The sequence below is a fragment of the Chlamydotis macqueenii genome, chromosome 13, assembly GCF_036417535.1.
Source record: "Chlamydotis macqueenii isolate bChlMac1 chromosome 13, bChlMac1.mat, whole genome shotgun sequence".
Taxonomy (NCBI): domain Eukaryota; kingdom Metazoa; phylum Chordata; class Aves; order Otidiformes; family Otididae; genus Chlamydotis; species Chlamydotis macqueenii.
In genome coordinates, this window is record NC_141568.1 from 19,077,040 (window position 1) to 19,100,139 (window position 23,100).

Sequence of the window (23,100 nt, forward strand, 5' to 3'; positions counted from 1 at the left end):
ATTATTTCCTCTTGATTTAGGAATTTCTTTGAGCTGAAAAATCTGCAAAAATCTCATATATGCTGAAGTTTCTAGTAGCTGAAATGAAAACATGGTTTTGCTGGTTACAGTGTCGTGAATAAGTAACTTTACTTGCCCTATTTCATTTGTTTTGAGAAGCTTAGCTACTCTCATAAGAGACCAAAGCAATCCAGAAGCACCAGTCTGTATTTCAATTTATTGACACTTACATGCTTCCTATAAAAGAGAAGATGATGATACAGATGAAGATAAAGGTCAGTGTTACAAAAAAAAAAAAAAAAAAAAAAAAACAACACACAAAAAAGAAAAAAGCAGACAATCTCAATTAAAGCTATTTGAAAATTAACGAAGTTAGATAAGTTATAAGAAAGCACTCAAAAACTGGCTGAAGGACTGTCATTCTGAACTCTTCAATGCTCACACAATTTTAATTTCTCTCAGATAATCTGCAAAGCACTGTCTGCGAAGTTCGTTTCTCTTGTGTACCATTAAAAAAGTACAATATAATTTTTATGCTATCTTGTCCTCCATACAGAGGGCTTCAATACTTGCAGTAGATGTGCATGTTACACTAATACAGCTGCGGAGTTTTTGTTTTAGCCAAAAGTAACAAAATCAAACATAAGCATAGCCTTTATGTTTTCTGTTATTACTCATCACATAAAAAACAACAACAATAAAGTTTGTATGTTTAGTCAATGAGCACAAGCACAAAGATAACAGAGTACAACAAAACCAGTGCAATTCTTGCAGGAAATCAGCCACATAAACCTCATTAAAGCTCTTAAAATATGTTGTTATGAGTACTTTGAAAGACAAGAGAAGCCATTATATTTGCACTAAAAACATAAAACATCCGATTTTCTCTGCTGTACTTAAGAAGTATAAGCAGCAGAAGGACCAACACCATTTTCTCTGAAAAAATGTTTCAGGTCATATAAATAAAGTTTTCTACAATGGTAAAAAAACAACAGGAGAACACAAGGACTGCATCAACGGGGCTTTTTTTCCCCCTAAACTAGCAATTACTTAGTCTTCTTCAAGTCAAATAACAACAGCTCAGAGACTTCAGTTATCATGCATTGGCACAAGCACCAGTCACTAATACTCGTATCAGATCAACCAAATCAAACAGCTCAAACGGTCACCCCCCAAATCCCTACATACCTGCCCTTGTACACGACTTCTGTCTTGCAGATGCTGATTAGAAACTGAAGAATGCCAAGGATGGATCTGACTTTGAGACTGTGCCCGTACAAGATCAGATGACTGTGGGGTTATATGGTGTTCTAGGTCATGCTCTAAAACATGGCTTGTGCTATCCTGAACGAAGGCAGAATCGTCGAACTGTGGCAAAAGGTCTTCCTGAAGGAGGTCATCTGGGTCAAGTCCTGTAAATGGTTCATTATGAGTCTCAACTTGATGGAGTAAGTTCTCATCTAAAGATGTAAAACCGTTGCTTTCAATAGGGTCAGTGAAATGGCTTATCTGAGAAGCAGAGCCAGCAGAAGCTGGAAAATTAATATTCACAGGAGAGAGTTTTGAACTACTAAAGTTGCCCTGAGGATGTGCAGAATGCAACATTTGAAAACTATTTGAATTCAGAGGTGTAGTAGGATTCAACATGTGCTCAGTTGTTTCTTGCTTGGTCCCTGTTTGAGATGTAAAGGCATCACTTCCAGTGAAGTCAGAGATAGAGTGCGGCTGCTGGCTTGAAGAAAGGGCTGTTGTAGATTGAAGGAGGCTGGAAGGAGAAATGTGGTTATTAGAGTAAGAATAAGGAGATGAAAATTGTTGGCTATTATTGACAGAACATGGAGTAATAGTTGGGGACTGTCCATCAAAATTGCCTTCTTGATTCCCACAAAAATGTATTGAAGCACTTGCAGTTTGAGAAAACTGTTGAACAGACAGAGGCTGCTGTGAAGTTGATGGATTAGAAACTGAAGGTGGGTGGTTAACACTGACTCTGTGAGAAGTAGATACGTTAACTTCCATGAAGTCTTTTGGCTGACTCAGAGCATCTTGCCCCGTATTGTTTCTGCTTTGCTGCGACCGTAGGGAGGCACACTGATGCTGCGGTTCATTAGCCTGAAATAAGGCAAAGTCATGGTGTGCTACAAAGCTTTTGTTTTGCTGCATAGACTGAGAATGTCCTTGGTGAAAGGGGGACCCATTTTGATTCGAAACAGTTGTGGCGGTTTGATGACCCCACATAGGACTACCATCAGCCACATCTGGAAACATCCCATTAGATTGGTTTTGCGGATGAATTGGTGAACAGTTGAATTGAGAGTGTGGTGATAAGACATTGTCAGCTGAGCTATTAAAAGATTGATTTACTGAGTGAAGTTTCAGGGAATCATACTGGTTCAGCTGATCAAACTCACTCATCTTTTGTTGATTTTGAGCATCTTGCACATGGTTCAATGAGTCTATGTGCAAAGGTTCAAATTCTGCACCCAAATTCAACTCATCAACAAGTGAAACAGGTCCAGGTTGAACAAAGGCATCGTCTGACAAACCTTCTAAGGTCTCACTAAAAAGATTGGCATCATCAAAAAAATCCATCATTGGATCAGTCATCTTGACAGGTCTGTACTGCTTTTTCTCTCAACTCCAAATGGAGTCAGTTTTGGCTCTCTGCAGTGAACAGAAACAAATGACATCCAGCGGTCACCACCTTATCCAAGGCATGCCAACATCCATTACTGCTTCTGATGAAACATTCGCCCTGAAGTGTTAAAGCATCCTATGGGAAAGAAAAGAAAATAGGAAAAAAAAAAAAAAAGGAAAAAAAAAATATTACTTTCATTACTCTCATTGCTCCTTCCCCTCCCCAACACTTTTACAGAGCTTTGATATTTTGTTCATAACGTTACCATTTAGTTAAACCACAAATCAATGAAATTATTTTTGCTTATACTCAATGTCCTGTGAAGCATTTATAATTTTTGTTCCTTATGTAATTAAAGTAATATTTGATGTTTTCAATGTAATTGTTTCCTTCTTTCATTCCGTTGGCTCCATTACCCAAGCACAGTTTTAGATTCTCCTTCGCCATTTTCATTAAAACTACCAAATTGTAACAGATTCATGTTTTTTAATAGTCCAGAAATCATATAATACATAAAATGTATGCAATAATTCTGTATGTTTAAACAAGAAACTTGGGAGGTTAAGGTTAAACTACATTAAAATCAAAGCTACCTTGACTTCAGTAGGAAAAGTTGAGTTATTCCATTTCTTCTATTTAAGTTGCATTAAGTAAGATTCTTAAAAAATTGTATTTTATCTCACTTAGGAAAGACGTAATAAAACTTATTTAAAGGAAAGAGTAAAGGATGAATACAGTGGTACAGTCAAAGATAAACACATGAAAAGAACTACCTCTGGTTCAGTAACGGAGTTTACACACTTATCTAGTTCTGAAACAAAAGTTGTTTCTCTTTTTTATTTATTCTAGTGTCACTGAATGATCCCCAATGAATTAGTGTTTGCAATCAGGGATTTCAGGCAAGGGGAGCTGAGAAGGATGGTTAGTTTAACTTTAGCCTAAAAACTTGCCTGTTTATAGTGTAATCAAACAGAACAGGAAATGAATGATAACGTGTCTCTGTGATTACTTACCCTCCCAGACAACTAGTAAACCTCTACAACAGAGGAGCAATCACTTTAAATAAGCATCATCATGGAATAATGGTTCCTTTATCCTGTCAATATGTCTACTTAATTACCATGAAGAAAAAAGGAATGAAAACAGCTACAGCTTTTAATTCCTAACCCTACTACTAAAGTTCATCTTCATGCTCTCCTCCTCTATTTCAACTGCAATTCTTCATTAATGAAGAATAAAATGAGTATAGGATCCTTCCAGAACACCTCGGATATCTGAAATATTCTCTTATGGAGAAGGTTCACGTTGAACCTATTAAGTACAAAGTAGTCCTTGACAAGCTGATGAAAACCTGCTCTGCTTACACTCCTAGTCCTCTGAAAACATTGTGACCATCGTCAGAATAAAGCCTAACCTAAATTAATAAACCTTGTTGAGGGTTCGGGTATATGAAGCTTCTGGTCAAAACAGGAAAAGGACAGATGGATCCTGTATCACACCGAAAGACACCCACTGGTGACATCTATCAACTATGGATTGGTATGAATGTTAACCACTGTGAGTATAGAGAACAAGCATGCAGGCACAGAAGCTTAGGAAGGTGACAGCTTAGTGTAGCAAGCTAGCCATGGATTCCAGATGATACATGTACAGCTTATTGCTTAAAGTTAGGACTTCCCAAAGTCCCATGTTAAAGGAAGCACTAACATAAATTAGACCCCATTCTCTTCTAACACTGATTAAGTGGAGGGAAAGCTATTTTAAGAGAAGACAACCAAGTCAGATTAAGTACAAGGAAAGAGTACTGGAGACACAAAACAAAACATCTCATTAAAGAAACCCCCATCTGGGCTAAGACAGATGGAAATCATGGTAACTGTGCGTAAAATGTCATGTTCCATGCTATCAAGGACACTACTGTTAAAAACTCAAATGTGAAGCCTGTATGAAAAAAAGTTTACATATTGAGATTGAGTATAAATAGCTCAGCAGACTGCATACAGCTCCCCAGATAGCCCAGAGATAAACCATATTTCACTGTGATTCATAAGGAAGGCGATTCAATTTGTGCTAACTTGAAAAAATAGAAAAAAAGATATTTCTTCCACCTTTAGTAATATTCATACAATAGGATATACAAACATATGTCACTTATGATATATGGGCCAGCTACTCCATAGTAATTAAGTACTATACACGCTCTTTAGTTTAACTACTAGTCTAGAACTAGCGAACAGGACTAAAACAACCCTGTACTGAAAAAACATGCACCAGACAATCACTTCATGTTTTACTGATTACTGTGTACCTTTATAGTCAAAACCAGGAAAAAAGCATGCATAACAGCTGGCATCACTGCAGTTGTGACACTAACTCTGAGTTTGCCTTATAGAAGTTTGCTTTTTTGTTCAAAATGCAAGAAATGCTTTTCATCTTAGTTTTTCCTACTTTCTTGCAGCATAAGGAAAAAAAAAAGGGAGTACATAAGAGACAAATAATACAAACTCTCTTTTAAAAATACAAAGGCTTTATAAATAAATCAATCTCAGTAGGTATAAAAAAATAGCATAACCTGAAGATGTCAGCCTCACTTCAATGATCCAAGCAAGACAGATAGTACAGATGAACTTCCAAACTGAGAAATCTGAAGGCTAGATCCATGAGAAACCTTCAGGCTAATTAGACCACGGTATATTTATTATGAAGAAACCTTGTGTTTTGACCAGAGAAGTACTTTTACCCTAGCTTTTTTCTTCAGTGCCTACAGCGTCCAAGCAATGCTCTTCAGCCCAAAGAGAAGCAGTGTGAAAATTCAAGGATATCTGATTTGGAGAAACAGCCTTTCACACAAAGTCATCTTCCAAATTTATTGAGCAATTGTCCTTTTTGTTTCTCTCGGCTGTACCTGAATATGAAAACATGAGATGCTCAGTGCCCAAATTGTGAAGGCATACAAAGGCAAATTGTGCTGCATTTCTGAACTTAATTGGCATGCAAGTACTATTTTTCTGTTCCTTCCTTAAAAAAACTCTACCTTCTCACATCCAACTTTATGAAACAAAAAAGTTCTGATACAATAACTTTACATGTTTTCTGCAATTCTCTTCTCCATGTCCTCGCTCCCTTTCATATAGAAAATTATGGCAGCTACAATTACATTTTAGCACACTTTCATCCAGATTTCTCCTTTCCCAAACAGATGTGTGGTATCAATCTGAACTTCGGACATGCTTTTACCTTCAGCTGGCAGAAAGGCTTTGATGGAAATAAACATTTTGACGCCTTTCATCTATTTGACTTGACAACTACAAGTTCAACAATGCAACAGCAGCCAAAGTTTTACAGTATTAATTCCAAGATACTTCTCTCATGGAAGATAAGCTCCTATTGAAGCTGCATTTTAATCAGGATGGGGAAACTAGTTTTGAATCTCTACTTAATAAAGCAAACTACAGTAAAAGATGCAGAAAGTGTTAAAAAAAAAATTTAAAGGACGGGAAGAGAGAGAGGGAAAAGAGCTCTTCGTCCCTCCTTAAAGAAGAAATTCTTTATTTTGTCAAAATTAGGTATTTCAACACAAGCAATCACTGTTATGCTAAATAATTCAATTTTACAGCAATCTAAAGCTTGATTTCTCTTGGTAAATACAGTTTGACATCTTTGTCCCCTCTTACATCAAGAATTTGTAATGAAGTTACACTTCTTCTAAAAAATAAATTAATTCAAATACTTTGTACATCTAAATTCTCTACCACCATTGTATACTGATTTAATGTCAATCTTCACCCAGTTTAAAGTGAGCAAGATCACTTTACCATGTCGATGTCTAAGAACTACTTGGACAAATTCTAGACAACAAAATGAGCACCATAACAGAGGTACAACCTGACAAAGCAACTGGAAGACTACGGCGGCTGCACTTTAATTTAAAAAGTTACTGCCCCCTATGAGCTAGAATTCCTTCAACAATATTTTGTTGCTTCAACTATAGGACATTTGATAAATTTATACTTTTCTGCAGTGAGTTTTGTTTAGTTTTTTAAAAATTAAATGGAACTCAGGCATTCAGCAATGTTTCTTATTATTATTTAGCTTCTCCCTTTGTATTTTAAACTCCCAACTCTGTATCAATTGAGATTATTTTATGTAGAAAACAAATCAACAGGACCTATTACTACTACTACTACAGGGTAACAACTAGCTAGTGGCTATATAACAAAATTGTGCATTACACTCACTACTCTGAAAGAAGTTTGGTGGGTTTTTTTTTTTTTCCTTTAAAAAGGACGTTTTCTAAAATTAACTACCAGGAAACATCAACAGTATTCCTCAACTTCAGCTGAAGGTTTGCCATCTTCAGATATGCTGAAGCATCTAGAATTTCAACAATTTTTTTTTCTGATTACCAACTGTATCATTTGACATCTCGCATAAAACATAGCATTTGCTCCAAAAAGTATCAAGTTATTCTGCTAACATACTTGAATCACAACAGAAACATCTCCCAGCTCTTGGTTTTTTTCAGTCTGGTCACTATTTATTAAAAACAACAGCTATACTTTCTTCAGTCTACTAGTTCTTAACATTAAGAGATCTACTTGAAACTAAAAATTTACACTAAAGTATTAGAACAGAGGACCTGGTATTAAAATAAGTCTTATCAGTCTAAGTGAATGAAAAAATAGTACTAGTTTCTGCATAACCCATGCTTTTCATTTAAAAGCAAATAATGTTGTATTCTGTATGGTCCAAAACTGTCTTTTCAATGACAAACAGAACATAATCAATGCACTATAGTTGTTCCTCTGAATCTGCAAAAGCAGCTCTCATTTACTACTTCTGCAACTCTAACTTTTTAAAACTAAGATATTTTTCAAGTTTGACTTATTGTATTCAAAACCACGTAGAAGTGAAACTGGCTACACTCAGCCCAGTTTGATCCCTTTCCTTAGCTGTGTGTGCAAGAAGAACCAATCAATACCAGAGCTAGGTTAGGAGCCAGGTTTCCTTCATTCCTGTTGCCCATCAGAGTTTAATAACAAGCCTTTATTCTTGTCAGGAAGAAAGATCAAGAAGAAATAGAGAGCCTGAAAGTCTCAAAGAGATGATCCCCTGTTATACCACATTAGCGTGTGGTAGATCCAAGCTGTAAAAAGACAAGCCGTAGTTACAGACACAAGTAAGAGCAGAAATGAAGGAAATGGTACAAGATCTAAAGAGCAGGAAAAAAAAGAAAGAAATATTTATTTTACCGAATACATAAAAAAAATAGAATGAACACATAAGAAAACAGAAAGGAACGAAGATACCCAATTTCGCTTTCAAAAACATGAAGTGGGAGTAACAGTAAAACACAAGAAGCTATCTCAGAAAGTAGCTAGGGACAAGTTAGCAGATAGAAGGAATTAAAACTGAAGTCACAAAAGCATGACATAACAGAAATACAGACTACAGGAAACGGCACAGAAGGGGTAAACACAAATAGTCATGACTAGGGGAGAATTTTACATTATATGCAAAATGTTTTGGTTTTTTTTTCCAGGAAAGCAATGCAACCAGGCATAACAGACTTGCTTCCAAACAAGAGTTCTGCCGAAGAGACTGACAAAACCATAACATTTGCTAACTTCCATGCAGCGTTCAACAGCATGACAGGTTTGTGGCTTTGTATGATTGGCCCCGTCTATTAGCAGAGGGAACGCAGCATCAGAAGAGGTAGGTAATACAGCATGTTCAAAACCAGATACTCAAAACACTGATCACTTCTGCACAGTACTTGGAAACAATAGAGACACTCCCTCCCCAATATTAAAAATAAAAGACAATTACACTATCGTTATTTGTCAGATGCAATTATAACTAAATCTTTAGCCAAGTTCAAAAAGCTGCAGTAAATTAAACAATACAGAAGTTACTTCCCACTGATGTGCCAATATAAGTGATACTCTATTATAGATCTAAAGATCAATGTACGTGTTTAATTTAAAATGCACAGAGGACAGGACAATTCCCTCTAAATCCCAGAAATGTAGAAAATTAAAAAAGAACATTTAGACACTTAGTAGAGATGAACTCTTTTATTCCCTAACAGAAAGGAATAAGTCTTTGTACAAGAGCGCCATGGTATCTGTAGCTGAATATGGATTGAAAAAAATGCATTTTCTCTTACTGCCTCTAAAATTAGGAGCAAACTTGTTTGGGTAGCCTGTTCCATTAAATAAAAAAATACACATCCAATCACATATGTAAATATGCATTATTTTATTTTTAAATTGCTTTTCACTGGTATGCATTTATAATTATTTGTGAGTAATGAACCGTCCCGTTACTGAAACCATACCCTCAACATACCTGTTTCATTTAGAATTCTATTCTGTTACAGAGTTCACAGACATCACACTGAATACTCAAAAGATAACTCAGGTACCTTGTATTTTGAAAGATCAGTAAGAGAAAGATTTGAACCTGATGGTCTTAAATTAAATTCTCAGTCTATGGCTAGAGTTCCAGTTCTGAATAAGAGCATAAAACTGGAGGAAACTGGCTTGTGCGCGCTTCCCATGGTAATTCAGAGTAGTCTGTTCTAATACCTACACTTGCTTTGCTTGCACTGATCACCTCATATAACTGTTTCTCCCTCTACTCCCCAGACATGCACAAACTCCCTTCTACCACCTCCCCTCTTTTCTCCAGAAGTGGGCAGCCTCTGGGAAATAAATATTAAAGATTTATTTAAAAAATAATTCAATAACTCTCAATTGTTACGGTCATTCATAAAAGTTCACGTCAATCAACATGACAAATGACATTTCATTTCGAAAGAAAATTCATCTTCCAACACAACTAAAGACAAATTTCTACTACTGTCAAAGATGTTTGCCTTCACCATGGACGGGACAACTTCTTTACTGAGAGCAGCTTTGCTCAAACTGAACAGAGCAAAACCCCACCCAACAGAAAGTGTATCTCATAACTCTGTATAAAACAGTATGATGTCCCACAGCATATGTTCAGGCCACTCACTATACTTCTTCAAGAGATCCATTTCAACATCATTTTTTAACTCAACGTAAATTTATAAAGCCTCAAAATGATATTTCAGCAAGCATTGCTTAATATCTGGAGACAACACATTATAACAAGTTATGTAAAGTATGAAGTAATCTTAGCGTTTTATTTAGAGACCTTAAAAATTAGAAATACTAGTAGCATTTAGAAAAAAATTGTATTTTCTAGTGAGATTTTGGTGGTTGTTTTGTTTCTACCATTTTGAAGTAGAGGTGCATAATGCCACAGAGTTTTTTCAGGTGAAATATGGTTTGTATTATTGAAAATAAGTGTTGTCGGTTTTTTAAATGCACAAAATTCAGATCCTTTCCTTTTGTTGCTTCCCAGAATTGAGTTTCTTTCTTCCTAAAAATCCAAATTCAAAAGATGTATGGCGAGATGCACAAGTAAAGCCTGTAGAACTGTTGTATTGACCAAAAAAGGAATCTCCAATCACAGGCCAATTTTTAAATCATTAACCTATACACTACCATGCTGTTTCTCTGTCTGTAATACTAAGAGTTAAGAGTGACTTAGTTAGAGCATTGATACTTAAAAATACAAATTCCTAAGTTTAATCATTAGCTTGGGTCAAAATTAAGAGCTAGCATGGACACCTAAAGAACCCCATACTATAAAAGTACCCAATTAACCTGTAAGACAAAAGTAAGTTGCTGAAATCTTCAAAATTAAAAATACATCACAAGATATTTAAGAAAAGGGCCCAAGTCAAGGTTAAAATATATCCTTACCCATGAATATAGAACACATCTCTTTAACGAGGAATTAAGCTCAGAGATGTGCCTTAAATTCAGATGGACACTTCATCTTTAGAGACCTGAAAATGAAACACAGTAAACAAGTCACACAATAACCAACTTCACGAGTATGCATTCAAATTCAATACTTTAAACTGAAAAATTTGATAACATAAGAACAAGAATGCCAGAATTAATATACAATCACTAGTAGCCATGATTTTATCAATGTCTGATGAAGAGGCAAGTAAGGTGTCCATTTTGTAGGACCACTGAAAAACAACCCAAGCCTACAAATTTCTAAGGTTGAAGAGTCGAGTCTGTGCCAGAAAGCTAAATGTTTCAGGGCAACTTTAAGATACAATATAAGGACCAAAAAAAAAAAAAAAAAAAAAAAAGGTTAGGTTTTAAACCTGTCAATGCAAAGAGTCCTGCACATATTATGTTTAAACAGCAGTATGCTATTACATACTAACAGATGTACTTGCCAGGAGTTGACACTGCCTTTCTAGGGGAGCATACTTGCATGACAGTTTTATCCTACTCCTTGCCTTGACAATAGGTAGAGGGGCTCAACTTCAAGAAGTTCTCTTTAAATCTGGAAGAGGCTTCAAAACATCACACAGATGTGCATGGGGTGAAAGTAAATGCTTCCAGGATCTGCGTGTAAAAGCCTCAAAGCAAACAAAAACACCCTCAACATTAAAAGAGAGACAAAAAAATAGTATATAAGCTTACTTGCTATACCAGTGTGTTTTTCCCTTAACAAAGCTACCCTTTCAAAAACATGGATTATTCTCTCCAAGGCACAGAGCATCCTCCAATTTCAATAAACACAGATTTCCTTCTCCCTAAATATAATTTCTTGGTAACAAACTCTTAAACACCTTTGCAAGAATATTAATGCAGTTCAACCTTCAATCTTTATTAAAAGATAAGATAGCATATATCACTGCATTAAGCAGCAGATTTTAACACAAACGATTATTTCTTCTCTCCATATTGTCGAGACAATGTTGTAACATGTCAAATATAACAAATTGGTTACAACAGCTATCAAAAGCCTGCAGTGTTCCAGTAAAAAACTGTATTTGGTATTAATTTGGTACATAAATTATTACATTTATCCTCCTTTTATTATTCAGTAACTTCAAGACCTATTCCAGTGTTCCCAAACTAAAATGTCTCTGCTGTATATAATAGGGACACTTCAATAACGTGCAGATTTTTTTTTCTAAAATTCAAAAACAATAAGCTTGTGCCCAAACACATACTGAGGTGGAAGTTGCTAAAATACTTGCATCTTTGTTTGCTATCTATGTGAAATAATATGAATTTTGCACCAGAACAGCCAGAAAACTTCCTTTAGTTGTTCTCTTTTTCTCTACTGGAACTCCCATCATGCAAAAGTCTTCTTCGCACACAGAAAGCAGAATAAAGTTTGAAATTATTTAACACAAAGTTTATGCAGTATTTCAATATATTTTTTAAATTCCTAAAATTCTGTTTATTTAAGAGTTCTTTGTTGACTAAACAAAGTTACAGTATAAAGGTTTCACAAAATATAAATTAACTGAATAGAGACATTCAAAAATTGATTTCTAATTGGGAAAAAAAAAAAGGCAAACTTGCAATCAAGTAATTTCTCCTACCTGTACGAGTTCAACAGTAAAACAAAGAAACCCAATTCACCTGTGACTACCATATAACACAAGCACTATCTTAAGTTCTTGGCTAAACAAAACATAGCTGGTTTGGATTCCTCCTCAACTGGGTTGTTTGTGAATCCTCAAAAGAAAGACAAAAAATTATGTTTCTTACTCTTTAGGACAGTGTCCACTTGCTTGAACAGCTTCTAATATGGAGACAATTGTGGAGTACTTAGAAGTCTGAAAAATCCTATGTTGAAAAGAAGAAAAAAAAAAAACAACAAAACAACTAAATATACATTATCAGATCTACAATACATTCTAAATGTAAAATACAAGAAATACTTCAGACAGCAGAAGAATCGGTGATGATAATACTAAGTGCCAAAGAGAAATATACACAAAAGGAACTTAAAGCTTTCTTAAGAAGCAAAATGGGATCTATCTCCACAGATTTTCAAGGAAGCTATAATGCATATGAACTTTTAATTACATATATATAAAAATATATATGCATATACATCTGTTAAATGAGATATGGTAAAAAAATGTTCTGTGAAGTCTCCTTCTTTGGAAGAGAGTCTTAATGCCTGCTTTTAAATCTTGAATTGGGAAAATTCACTGACATAGGACCAGCCTCATACTTTCTTAAATAGAACCAGAACTAAATTTGTTATAAGCATGCCTAGATGCACATCAAGCTTAGAAAGTTTTTTTTAAATTATCTTCCACAGCCCAACTAATAGAGTTTCTTGATAATACAGAAAGAAAAACACACATGTTCCTAAGTGCGCATGGATTTCCTTATGTTCCTGATGGAATCCTAAAGCATTACTATTACTAATAAAATATTTTGAACAATAGTAGTCTTACTGATTTTGGACCCTAAAAACGCATACTTTTACACATGCTAGTTTAACAAGAAATAAACTATTCATTTAGATTAGAATAACCACTTTGCCCCAGTTTCTATTTTTTAAAACATCACGTAAATCTAATAAGACAACTTAGTTTTGTACAAAACCCTTATGTGCTTTTATGTCTTCAGTCTTTGCAAATACTTTTAGAAAGTTTATCAGCACCACTTTAAGAAGTTCTTCTTTCAACTACCCTCCTCACCTCTCTGCCAAAGGTTATTGCCCTCAAAGCACAGCCTGCAGAACAAAACATGTGCATGTGCATCAGCTGCTTCAGTGTGCAGCCTCCCAACTTAGTTTTAACCCTTCCTCTTGTTAGTTTAAACAAACCATATACATACACAAGTAACTAATTCTGCTCTTTAAACATTATTGCCATTTTGCTTCTCCACAGTGTATAGGTGAAGACCTTCAGAAATTTCAGGACTTCACTGAGTTCCTGCTTATTTTTGTAATACAGATTAAAAAATTTCCCCTTGTTCTTTCTTCAGGTGCTAAAATCAACTTTTTTTTTTAAGAGATCTGCCCACAAATATTAGCATATCTGTACAGACTATGAATGCCTCTTTTTACCCTCTTTAGTTGTCAAATGAGTTAGAGTAACTTATTCAGTGCAACTACTTGTAATTTACAGTTTACTTCTGGTCACTAGAAAGGCAGTTACACAAACTTCCTTCTAAGTTTAAAAAGAAAATCATTTTGGTGCTATTGAGATTTGATTGTAAGCATTATAGGCTTTCTAACGCTTTGACATAAATTTCAGCATTGCACCTTAAATCAGACCTACAAAATATGTTTCTGAATTCTGCTATCTTTCCTGAGGAACAGCATTGCCATTTTAAGATGTAGAGAAACATTTGCATTGAAAGCCAGAAAAAAGCCTTCTCATTTTCACATGTGGCCTAAACCAAGATTTCATTACAAAACATCAGAGACAAAAGACTTCACAGCATAGCCCTCTTTCAATTTACAATCTGATAATACACTAACTTCCAATAACTCTCATGTTCTAGCCTGATAAGCATCTTTGTGAACTCCTTCGAGTTTATAACCTGGAAGTACCAACTAGAACAATGCAAAGGATCATGTCTGTTCTATAGATGCCCACGGATCAGGATCTAGGAGTACAAACTTGACACTGACTGATAGAAGTCTTATCAGTGAAAAAAGGAGCATGATTTCAAGTCTCGGCACCATCAGATGAGGATACCGTGATAGCACTCTACTGAACAGAAGAGGTCCAGACCTCCCACCCCATACTATGTTAGCTGGCGTAAGGAGTTTCACCTGTAATAGAAGTCTATAGCTTTCAGAGAGAGGCTGCATACAATTATTTATTTATTTAAAAAAAAAAAAAACACCCTATTTCTAAACAGATTTGATGTAAAAGTTTCTCAAAAAGTTTCTCCCAAGCATGTTAAGCAAGACACTCTGTGATTTGTTAAACATACTCTTCTTAAATTAGGAAATCAATTTCAACTGATAATAACTTAAGCAAAACAACATTTTTCATTGTTACTTGGTTTCTGGCACACTCAGGACGTGTTCCTGAACCCACCTGCAATAGAGAGAGACTCCAGACGACTCCTACTATAACTCCAGCAACACTCTGCCACAAGAGTCTGACAAAGTGGACTTTTGAAAAAGTTCCCAGTTAAACGGGACAAGACTCATCTGTCTCTCAAGGGTACCTATGAATAAATTCTTAAAAACTTATCTAAAAATCTGACTCTGGAGCTAAATTCTAGTTTAGCTTCTGCAAATCAGCAAAAATTACTTTCAAAAACTACATGCTGAAACCAGCAACATCCTATTACATGGAATCAGGCCCACTGTCTTATCCAACACTGTTTTTAATGTTGTGGAAGCCCTAACTGCAATGGCTTTACTACAGGGTAACTGAAAACAAAAATATATCCTATTCAATTTTCAGATTTCCTCTAACTTATGGAATATGACACTGGTAGAAATTCATACCGTTATGCAGACATAATCATTCTGAAGCTTAAAACTTTCTTCGTTAGCATGCTAAGTAACAAATGTAATAAAATAATTTACTCTTGAAAAATCATTTGCAGAAGAAATTTTGGAGGCATTCTTGAATTTTACAGGAATAAAAGAGTGAACCAACCTTTTAACACCGCTCATGCAACACAAGGAAAAGTGCCCAAGAATGCATTGCAGGCAGAAATAATTTGGTAACCAGAGTTACGACATTTTCTAATGTGACTCAGGTAAAGAACAAATTCAAAATTACTATTTGTCTTCAGAAAAAGCATGGGAACATTTTTCCATCTTCCTGCAAGTTTTAACTGTTGATTTAAGATTAAAAAAAACCCCATGTATCTTAAAGAAGGATGCACGTACACTGGCAGCCTAAAGACATTAATATTTGCTATCTCTTCGGTTATCTGTACGAATGAAGTTGAAGACCTCAACACATTTGCTCACTGACAGATGCCATATCATACCAATATATTTCTGCTAAATTCCGGGTTTTACAGAAATGCTTCCTCCCTTATAACTTGTTTCTTGCAGCTTAGTAAGTGAACATCATGTAAAGGCAGTGCTGAAAGGGGAACTTGGTTCCAAGGTGCTGCCAAAAGTAGCCTTTTACTTGACCACTAAAGCTCATTCTAAGAGGCAGCTGCGTATCCATCTGAATACTACTATATATATATGCTTTTAAAGTATTACTAAGACAATAATGTTTCTGAAGGCAAGCTATAGTTTCACTAACCACGTTGTTAAGAAGTGTCTGATTTAGAGTTGGTCTCCTGCAAGTTTTCAACACTGCAATTATTCAAACCCACGGTCACTGTAAAACACATCATACTTTTTTTCATGTAGTATTTTAGAAAAAAAATACTGCTTGAAACAAATATCTCCTCCCTGCACTATTGTAAATAAGGAAGTTGCATGTTCAGCCTGTTTGATTTTTGGTCAGCTCTCTCTCACATTTATGAATTGACCAGATGGATAAAATACAAGAACTCTGCTAAGCAAAAGCTGCAACCTCTTTCCAGTGGTTGTTGTATCAGCAAAAGAATTACTTCTTAGCACCCCAGTTTCTTCTGCTGAAGGGGAAAGAGAATAATTCACTAACATTCTAAAATATTTCCAATAACACTAGCTATCAATTCTTGAATGTTCGACTAAACCAGATGGTTCCCCCATCACCCATTGATGTGTACGCAGATACTCAGCATTCCTGAAGCACTGTTTCTATACTACAGGAAGAGCACTAGAAAATAGAATGAGAGTATGCTATGTGAGCTTGAGTAAGTGTGAGATTTCAAAGCGTTCAATAAGCTCACAGCTCCATAGTTTGACAGAAGCAAGATCACTAAAAGGACAAATCTAGACAGGTCAGTGGAAGAAGAGAAAGTATCCACAAAACTAGTTCGGTTACAGAAGAAACTGAGTGCTAAGGGTTACAAGATTTCAGTCAAACAGAGAAAAATATTTCATCTGGATGATTTATGACTATAAGTACCAAACATTACTGAGAATTTAGTTCATATATAGCAGTGAAAAGAAATAGAATACTGCAATCCAGTGATGAATAGGATCCTGCCATACGCCTCCCATCAGATCCAACTTACCCTCATCCTAAACGGCATGAAAGGTACCAAAGACAGACAATGATGCAGTGTCTGGACGCTTATTTCTACAAGAGTAATACCAAAGAAAACACTCGCACTCTGAGGAATCCAGACCCATAAAATATATACTTGTCCAGCTTACCAATACTTTTGAAGTGTTTGAAGGATACATACACTCCAATTATAGGGAAAACTTGCATCATAAAATTGTAACATATAGACACACGCAAAAAATCTTGCAACTAGCCCTATAAAGTATGAAAAAAGTGCATCTATTTACTTTATGGGTTGCACAAACAAGTCCATTTTGAAGCAGCATGTCAATCTTTTTGTTTCCGTCTGCCTGCATCACTAACTTGTCTCTCTCACAAAAGGAAACGAATGAACAATGCCTGTTTTAGGGCCTCTGTAGCCTCTTGGTAGTGGTTCATGCTATACATCTTTTAGATAACAACACTAAAAATACTTTTTAAAAGCCACACCGTGCTTTCATCAACATTCTCCATGACTGAATTCTTGGACTAATCTTCAGGAGCATTTAGCACCAGCAGCTCATGTGAAATTAGTAGATGCTGAGATTCCTCAAAATCCTTGGAAAACTGTAAAGACTTAAAATTTCAGTTCTTTTTGCAGTAAAAATGACAGCTTTACTCAGAGAGAAATAAGTTAATACATCTTCATCCTGGGGAGCAGCATAAATTTTTATAAACTGAACTCCTTGGTTAAACACAAACAAGTTAGCACAAAGTAAACCAGCACAGCCGCATTCTAAGTACCTATGTGCCTGCCCTTATCGTCTTAGAAATGCAAAGTAAATTCATGTTGCTTACCCACCAATGGGGGGACAGGGGGGAATAGAAAGCTAATTCACATTTACTTTAAGGTTAGAGAGTTCACAACGGGCAATAACCACAGAGTTGTTGATATCTGAAGTTCACATCCCACCTTACTTCCCACAAACTTCTCTGTGTGCCCTTGATTTATACATAAGGCCTGGCACATGGTCTCTGAATTGGTTAACTTTCAAGAACATGTGTATTAATTTTTGCTCTTTCATTTACAAAAACTGGGCGCTGAAGTCCATAGCATTCTGGAAGCCTTATCTGCCAGATGCAGGAACAATGAAAAAGTCATCATTAGTTGGGGATGTGAGGGGTTGGGGGTGTGTAGAGACTCTGCGAGTACGTAAAACCAAAACATACTAACTGCTCCTCATTCCTTAACAGTTAACAAAGTATAAGACAGGAAAAATTATTAATTTTAAAATATTTACCTTGCAAAAGAAACTAGCAAAAAGTCAATCAATGCACCAATAAATTAAAACTCAGAGCCAGGCTAAAAATCCAGATATTGCTGACAGATAACTGAGTGTTAACATTCTGCCTTGAATGCTACACATATTTATATTCACATACAAATGATTACATGTAAAACAAGGTGAACTAATTATTTAATCTCACACCTGTCGAATGGGAACTTGATGGTGTCAAGTGACACAGGTTTAAGAACCTATGCAGAGAGCTCTTAGGACTGATGGGCCTAGTTTTCCAGAGAGAGGGGGATTACTTTTTACAGCTATTTCTTACAAAGTCTCAAAAAAGACACAAGAGGAGAACCAGAAACCTTATCCCTTTACACAGATTGTTATTTTGTTCCCCATGAGCAAGCATAATAACACTAAAGGGTTCAGATCAATTCTACGTAAGGGAAAGAGACTGAGCTGTATTTTCTCACACCGAAAAAGTTAAAGCAACTTTCAAGAACCAAAGGAAGTTTTTAGTTGCTAAAGAGTCAAGGCACTTACGGTACAAGGACAGTGAGGAGTGCAAACCATTTCTTACAAACTGAAAGTGTATGCATCAACCTTGATGTCACAGTTGTACAGCCAAACGAGAGAATTCTAGACTCTCTTCACCCAGTTTTTATCCCTGTTCCCAAAAATTTGTGTGTGAAGAGGGAACGAAGAGGTTTTACTGTTTTGTTGATTTAAGCCTCGCTAGGAAATAGCATAATTTCTCTAGTTCACTAAAGATGCATGCCACCTATCCATCCAGTGCTACACACATACAGTACCGAGCCAGCCTCAAAGCCCTCTCCTTGTCATGTCTGAAGGAAGCCAGCTTGCAGCCTCTACCTAGAAAATGCCAGTTCATAAACTCCAACCTTACACTTTCACAGCCAAGTTCCTTTTTAAGCCTCCACCCATGCAGCGGGAACCTGCAGCCACGAGCCACCGGTTCTCCTCACCCCAGAAATCTCCCAGCCCAGAAGGACAGCAGGCTGCACGCCCATCTCCGTCTCTCCCAGACACACCTCACCCAATGCAAACCCTCTCTTTCCATATTCCTCTCCCCAGCTCCCACGTTTTCTGCTGTCGTGGATCCAAGCTAGCGGGCTGCCAAACTCAGCTCCTCTTTTTCATACTGCTTCACTCGCCCTGAAAAAAAAATTTTAATTCCTCCCTCTGCCCACCTTGCATAGGGAGAAACCAGGTCTAACGTTCCCACTTTCCCACCTGGGAGGGTGCCACATCCCTTCCCTGTCACGCAGCCCCTTTCCTAAACGACAGAAGGTGGCTGGGGATGTTCTTGCCCTACCTTCCTCCACCCAACCCTGTCCTCCCACTGCCACCGTCTCGCTGAGGGAAGAGAGGGCCATGCATCCTCTTCCTCCCACTTCCCCCAGAAGGAGACTGGCTCTCTTCCCTTCGCCGTGCCATCTTCTTTACCTGAAGGAGGCCAGGGACAGGACCCCCAGCCTCTCCCCCACCCCGCTACCCAGGGAAGGCCCGATGTCTCCCCTTCAAACTTTGGCCCCCACCCGCGGGCCCCGCGCCGCCGCCTCAGCCCCGCTACGGGGCAGGGAGGCCCGGAGGCGGTGGAGACCGCATCCCCGGACGCCCCCGCCGCCTCCATCCTGCCCTGCTCCACCCCCGCCGCCCCCAATTCCTCCTCCCACCTCTGCCGGAGAGGTGCGAGGGAGCGGCGAGCGGCCCTGCGCCCGCCGGGGGTCGGCGAAGGGGCGGAAGCAGGTCGAGAGAAGCCCGGGCGGCGAGCAGGCCGCGCCGCGCCGTCCCCCGGCCGGGAGGAGGGGCGGGAAGGGGCTGACGGGGAGACGAGGCCGGTCGGCGACTCCGGTACCTGGAGCGCGGCCTGCTCCGGAGGTGGCAAGGGAGCAGCCCGTCCCTTCGCACGTACTCACCGCCGGGTTCGCCATTACGCGGCGGCGGCAGCGCCTGGAGCCGCCGCCGCTGCCCGGCAGGAGGCACACGCGCGGGGGGAGGAGATGCCCCACGCCTGACAGCTCCCCGCCGGGGCGGCCTCGGGCAGACGCGGCGGCTCAGAGGCGGCGGCGGCGGCAGGAGCGGCGGCTTCCCCTCCCCCGCCGGGGATTCCCCCCAGGGAGCCGCTGGCCGAGGGCGGCACTTACCGGGTGGCTGGCGCAGGCCGGGAGAGGCGGGCGGCGGCGCGGGGCGAGGGCGGCGCGGCGTGACTGGCTCCCCTCCTCCTCCTCCTCCTCCTCCTCCTTCCCCCCGCCGCCCCAACCGCGCAGGCAGGGCGGGAGGGGCGCCCGCGAGCCGTGGGCGAAGTTTCACTCGCTCGGCGCCGCGACCCCACCGGCCTCGGCGAACCCGCGGGGACGCGCTGGGGGGCGCATTTGCATATTTGTCACCCCCGCGCTGATTGGCCGCCCGGCGCGGGGGGCCGCCGCCGCTGCCGCGCTGACACGGCGCCTCGGGGAGGGGGGGGGGCGGCCGTGCGGGGCCGGAGGAAGAGGAGGGCGGCGTGAGGACGCGAGCAGGGGAAGGGGTGTGCGCGGGAGGGCGGAGTGTGCGCGGGAGGCGGAGAGGGGAAACGGGAGCGTGCGAATTTCCTTCCCGAGGCGCCTTCACCTCGCGCCGCAGCCCCCGCGGGAGGGCGCAGCCCTGAGCAGGGAGGGGAGGCGGAGGGGGAGCCGCCGCGGAGCCGAGAAGATGGTGTGCGGGGCGAGCTGATCCAATATGGCCCCCTTCGCCGGCAGAAGCCAATCCCGGGCGCGTTTACTCTGGAGGCTCGGGCAGAGGCCGGGCCCGCCACGCTGGGCTAGGCCGCGCTGAGGAGAGGCAGCCGCGGCCCCGGCTGGAGCGGCGCCTGCCCGTGGTGCCAGCCGCTGGAGGCGAGGGGGGGAGCGGGGATTTTCCCTGGGAAAGGGAAATCTTGGCGCTCCGGCGCGTTTCCGCCCGGCGCTGACGCAGTCGCTGTCGGCGGTTTCCTCCTGACGAGCGCGGCGGGCGGCCCAGTGCCCTGGGGCAGAACCCGGCGTTCCCGCCGCGGCCTCACCCCGGGGGAGGAGGGCTCACGCCGCGCCCGGGCCTTCGTGCACTTTGTTAAAATACTGGCGCTTCGTTTAACACCCGCACCCGAGATCCAGCTTGTTAGTTAGCTAAGACTCTCTCCCTCTCTCTAGGGGGAGCCTACGTGGCCAGGATTTCGGTTAATTTGACCTATTGATGGCATCACCAGATTTTGCCTTGAAGGCCAAGTACTAGCAAGGAGAGCAAGGAGAGTTCCCGCCTTTCAAAGGTAAACGAAGGTGGACACCAGGCAGGGCGAGCGTAACCTCAGGCACACGGTATCAAGCCATTTTCAAAGGGATCCTTCAGTATGCTAACAGGGCACCTCTATTCCTACAAAGTTGCCTGTAAGCCTTTTCCTTTGCTTTTAAGTAACATTTTTTTTCAGTTGTAAAAATTGAAATGCGTAAAATGCCAAGAATGGTTTTCAAGATCAAAATCTAAAAGTGGCAGTTAACAAAACAGTTTACATGCACATTATCTGAAGTAACTTCCAAAGAGTCTTAAGCAACAAAGTTATAAGAGGACCCATTTCCCTGTAGCAGGAGGGCAGAGCAAAAACCTGGAGGAGCGAGCTTCTAGTGTGGCTGGAAGGAGACTCACTGAAGGGGCTTGCTTGCTCTTCTGGTGTATAAATAGAAAAAGCTCTTTAGGTGAGCAGTTACATAACTCTTGCTGAGTTGACCTAAGGACTAAATTAAGAATTCCAGGAATACAAGGGAATTCCCAATCAGAGTTATCTACAGTGGGATATTCTGTCTGGGAGGACTGTATGCACAGAGGTAGTGAGAAATCTCACCCTGACTTCCCTTTCTAGTTTGCAAGTATGGAAGCAGGGATATGCTTCCAGGTCTCTCCAACCTCTTGTTTTTCTATTTAGGATACCATTTAAGATAAGAGTTTGTCATCATACCCAGTATCAGGCTTCTTGTGTATCTTACATGCTTAATTATATGTTGTAATACATTAATTGATTTCAGAGTTTCTAAATAGCTCAAGCATAAGGTAGGTTCTTACTTAGCATTAGTCCAGAAGACTAAGCAAGCTACTTATATGTTCTAGCTTTATAGCACCTTTATCTTTCTCCCTACCTCTCAATTCCTTCACAGCTAAAACTCTATAGACTTGCTCTCGGACTCTTCAGAAAGACTACTGTTAACAGCTATGCTGAAGTTTCTGTACTAACCTTCTTTTATTCAGCCCTATAGATTTTCCTTCTTTTTAATTGCACTTTCTCTCATTCACAACTTCAAAAAAAATGGACATACTGATGATTTTTTTTTCATCCTAATGGTTTCTAAAAGAAAAAATACATGTCTGCTTCTTTAACCTCCATAGAGAAAAAAGCAAGTACTTTTATAGAGAAAAGGCAGCCTTCACCCGTTTATTACTATTAGCCAGCCAATTGTAGTACTTCCTTAATAAAGCTATCAACAGTAATGTGACATTGTGAAGGGCTCTCAGCTGTAGATAGTGTGAATGGTAATGTCATAAGTTGAGAGCACAGGCTTAGAATGATAAATCACGTGAATGACTGAAAATAGGATCATGCGACTGCTTATTCTGTTGCTCAAAAGGACATTGAAGCTATCATGAACACCTTATGTCTGGATCAATCCTCTTAGAATTTAGGAAAAAAACCCCAGGTTGCTTAAATGTACAGAATTAAATGTTGATTTTTGGCTTGGCCTTCATTTTCTTAAACTTGTCAATATCTCTTCAGTTTTGGAGATTGTTTTTGTGCAGTGTTAAATTTTCTTTCCATCAAAACTTCTGCCACTTTACCTCACCACCCCAAAATCCTACTATTGTTTCAAAGTTGTAATTTTAGTGGGTTTAAACTTCTGCCACTTCATATCATCACCCTGAAATCCTACTATTATTTCAAATAATCGTAATTTTGTACATTTTTATGAGATCTTTGTTTTCTCAGCATCACTATATTGCCTTGATCCAGCATAGCATACAGATGATTCTTCTAAAATACTTGGTTTGGTAAAAGTGGAAGAATACTTTGTCTCTCCCCTCCTTTATTTTCCAGAGATATTTTTTCTTCAGATGTCCCGTGTACAACAGAGTTAGGACACATGCATTTTTTAATGATCTTGACTCCCACAGAGCTATAGCAATTTATTCTGCCTTAGAATTTACCA

The 23,100-nt window shown here is 39.4% G+C and overlaps 1 protein-coding gene across 1 annotated transcript in view; it reads right to left on the reverse strand.

The window, feature by feature from the left end:
- CHD9 (chromodomain helicase DNA binding protein 9) overlaps positions 1 to 19,977 on the reverse strand; it is a 95,081-nt gene extending 75,104 nt beyond the window's left edge. Inside the window, exons 1-4 of the mRNA XM_086758337.1 lie at positions 19,755 to 19,977; positions 12,265 to 12,342; positions 10,438 to 10,523; positions 1,189 to 2,773 (exon numbers count right to left, since the gene is read on the reverse strand). Of these exons, the coding sequence (XP_086614463.1) occupies positions 1,189 to 2,607 (1,419 nt within the window). The 5' untranslated portion in view covers positions 2,608 to 2,773; positions 10,438 to 10,523; positions 12,265 to 12,342; positions 19,755 to 19,977. The remainder of the gene's footprint in view (positions 1 to 1,188; positions 2,774 to 10,437; positions 10,524 to 12,264; positions 12,343 to 19,754) is intronic.
- Between the last annotated feature and the right edge of the window lie 3,123 nt (positions 19,978 to 23,100).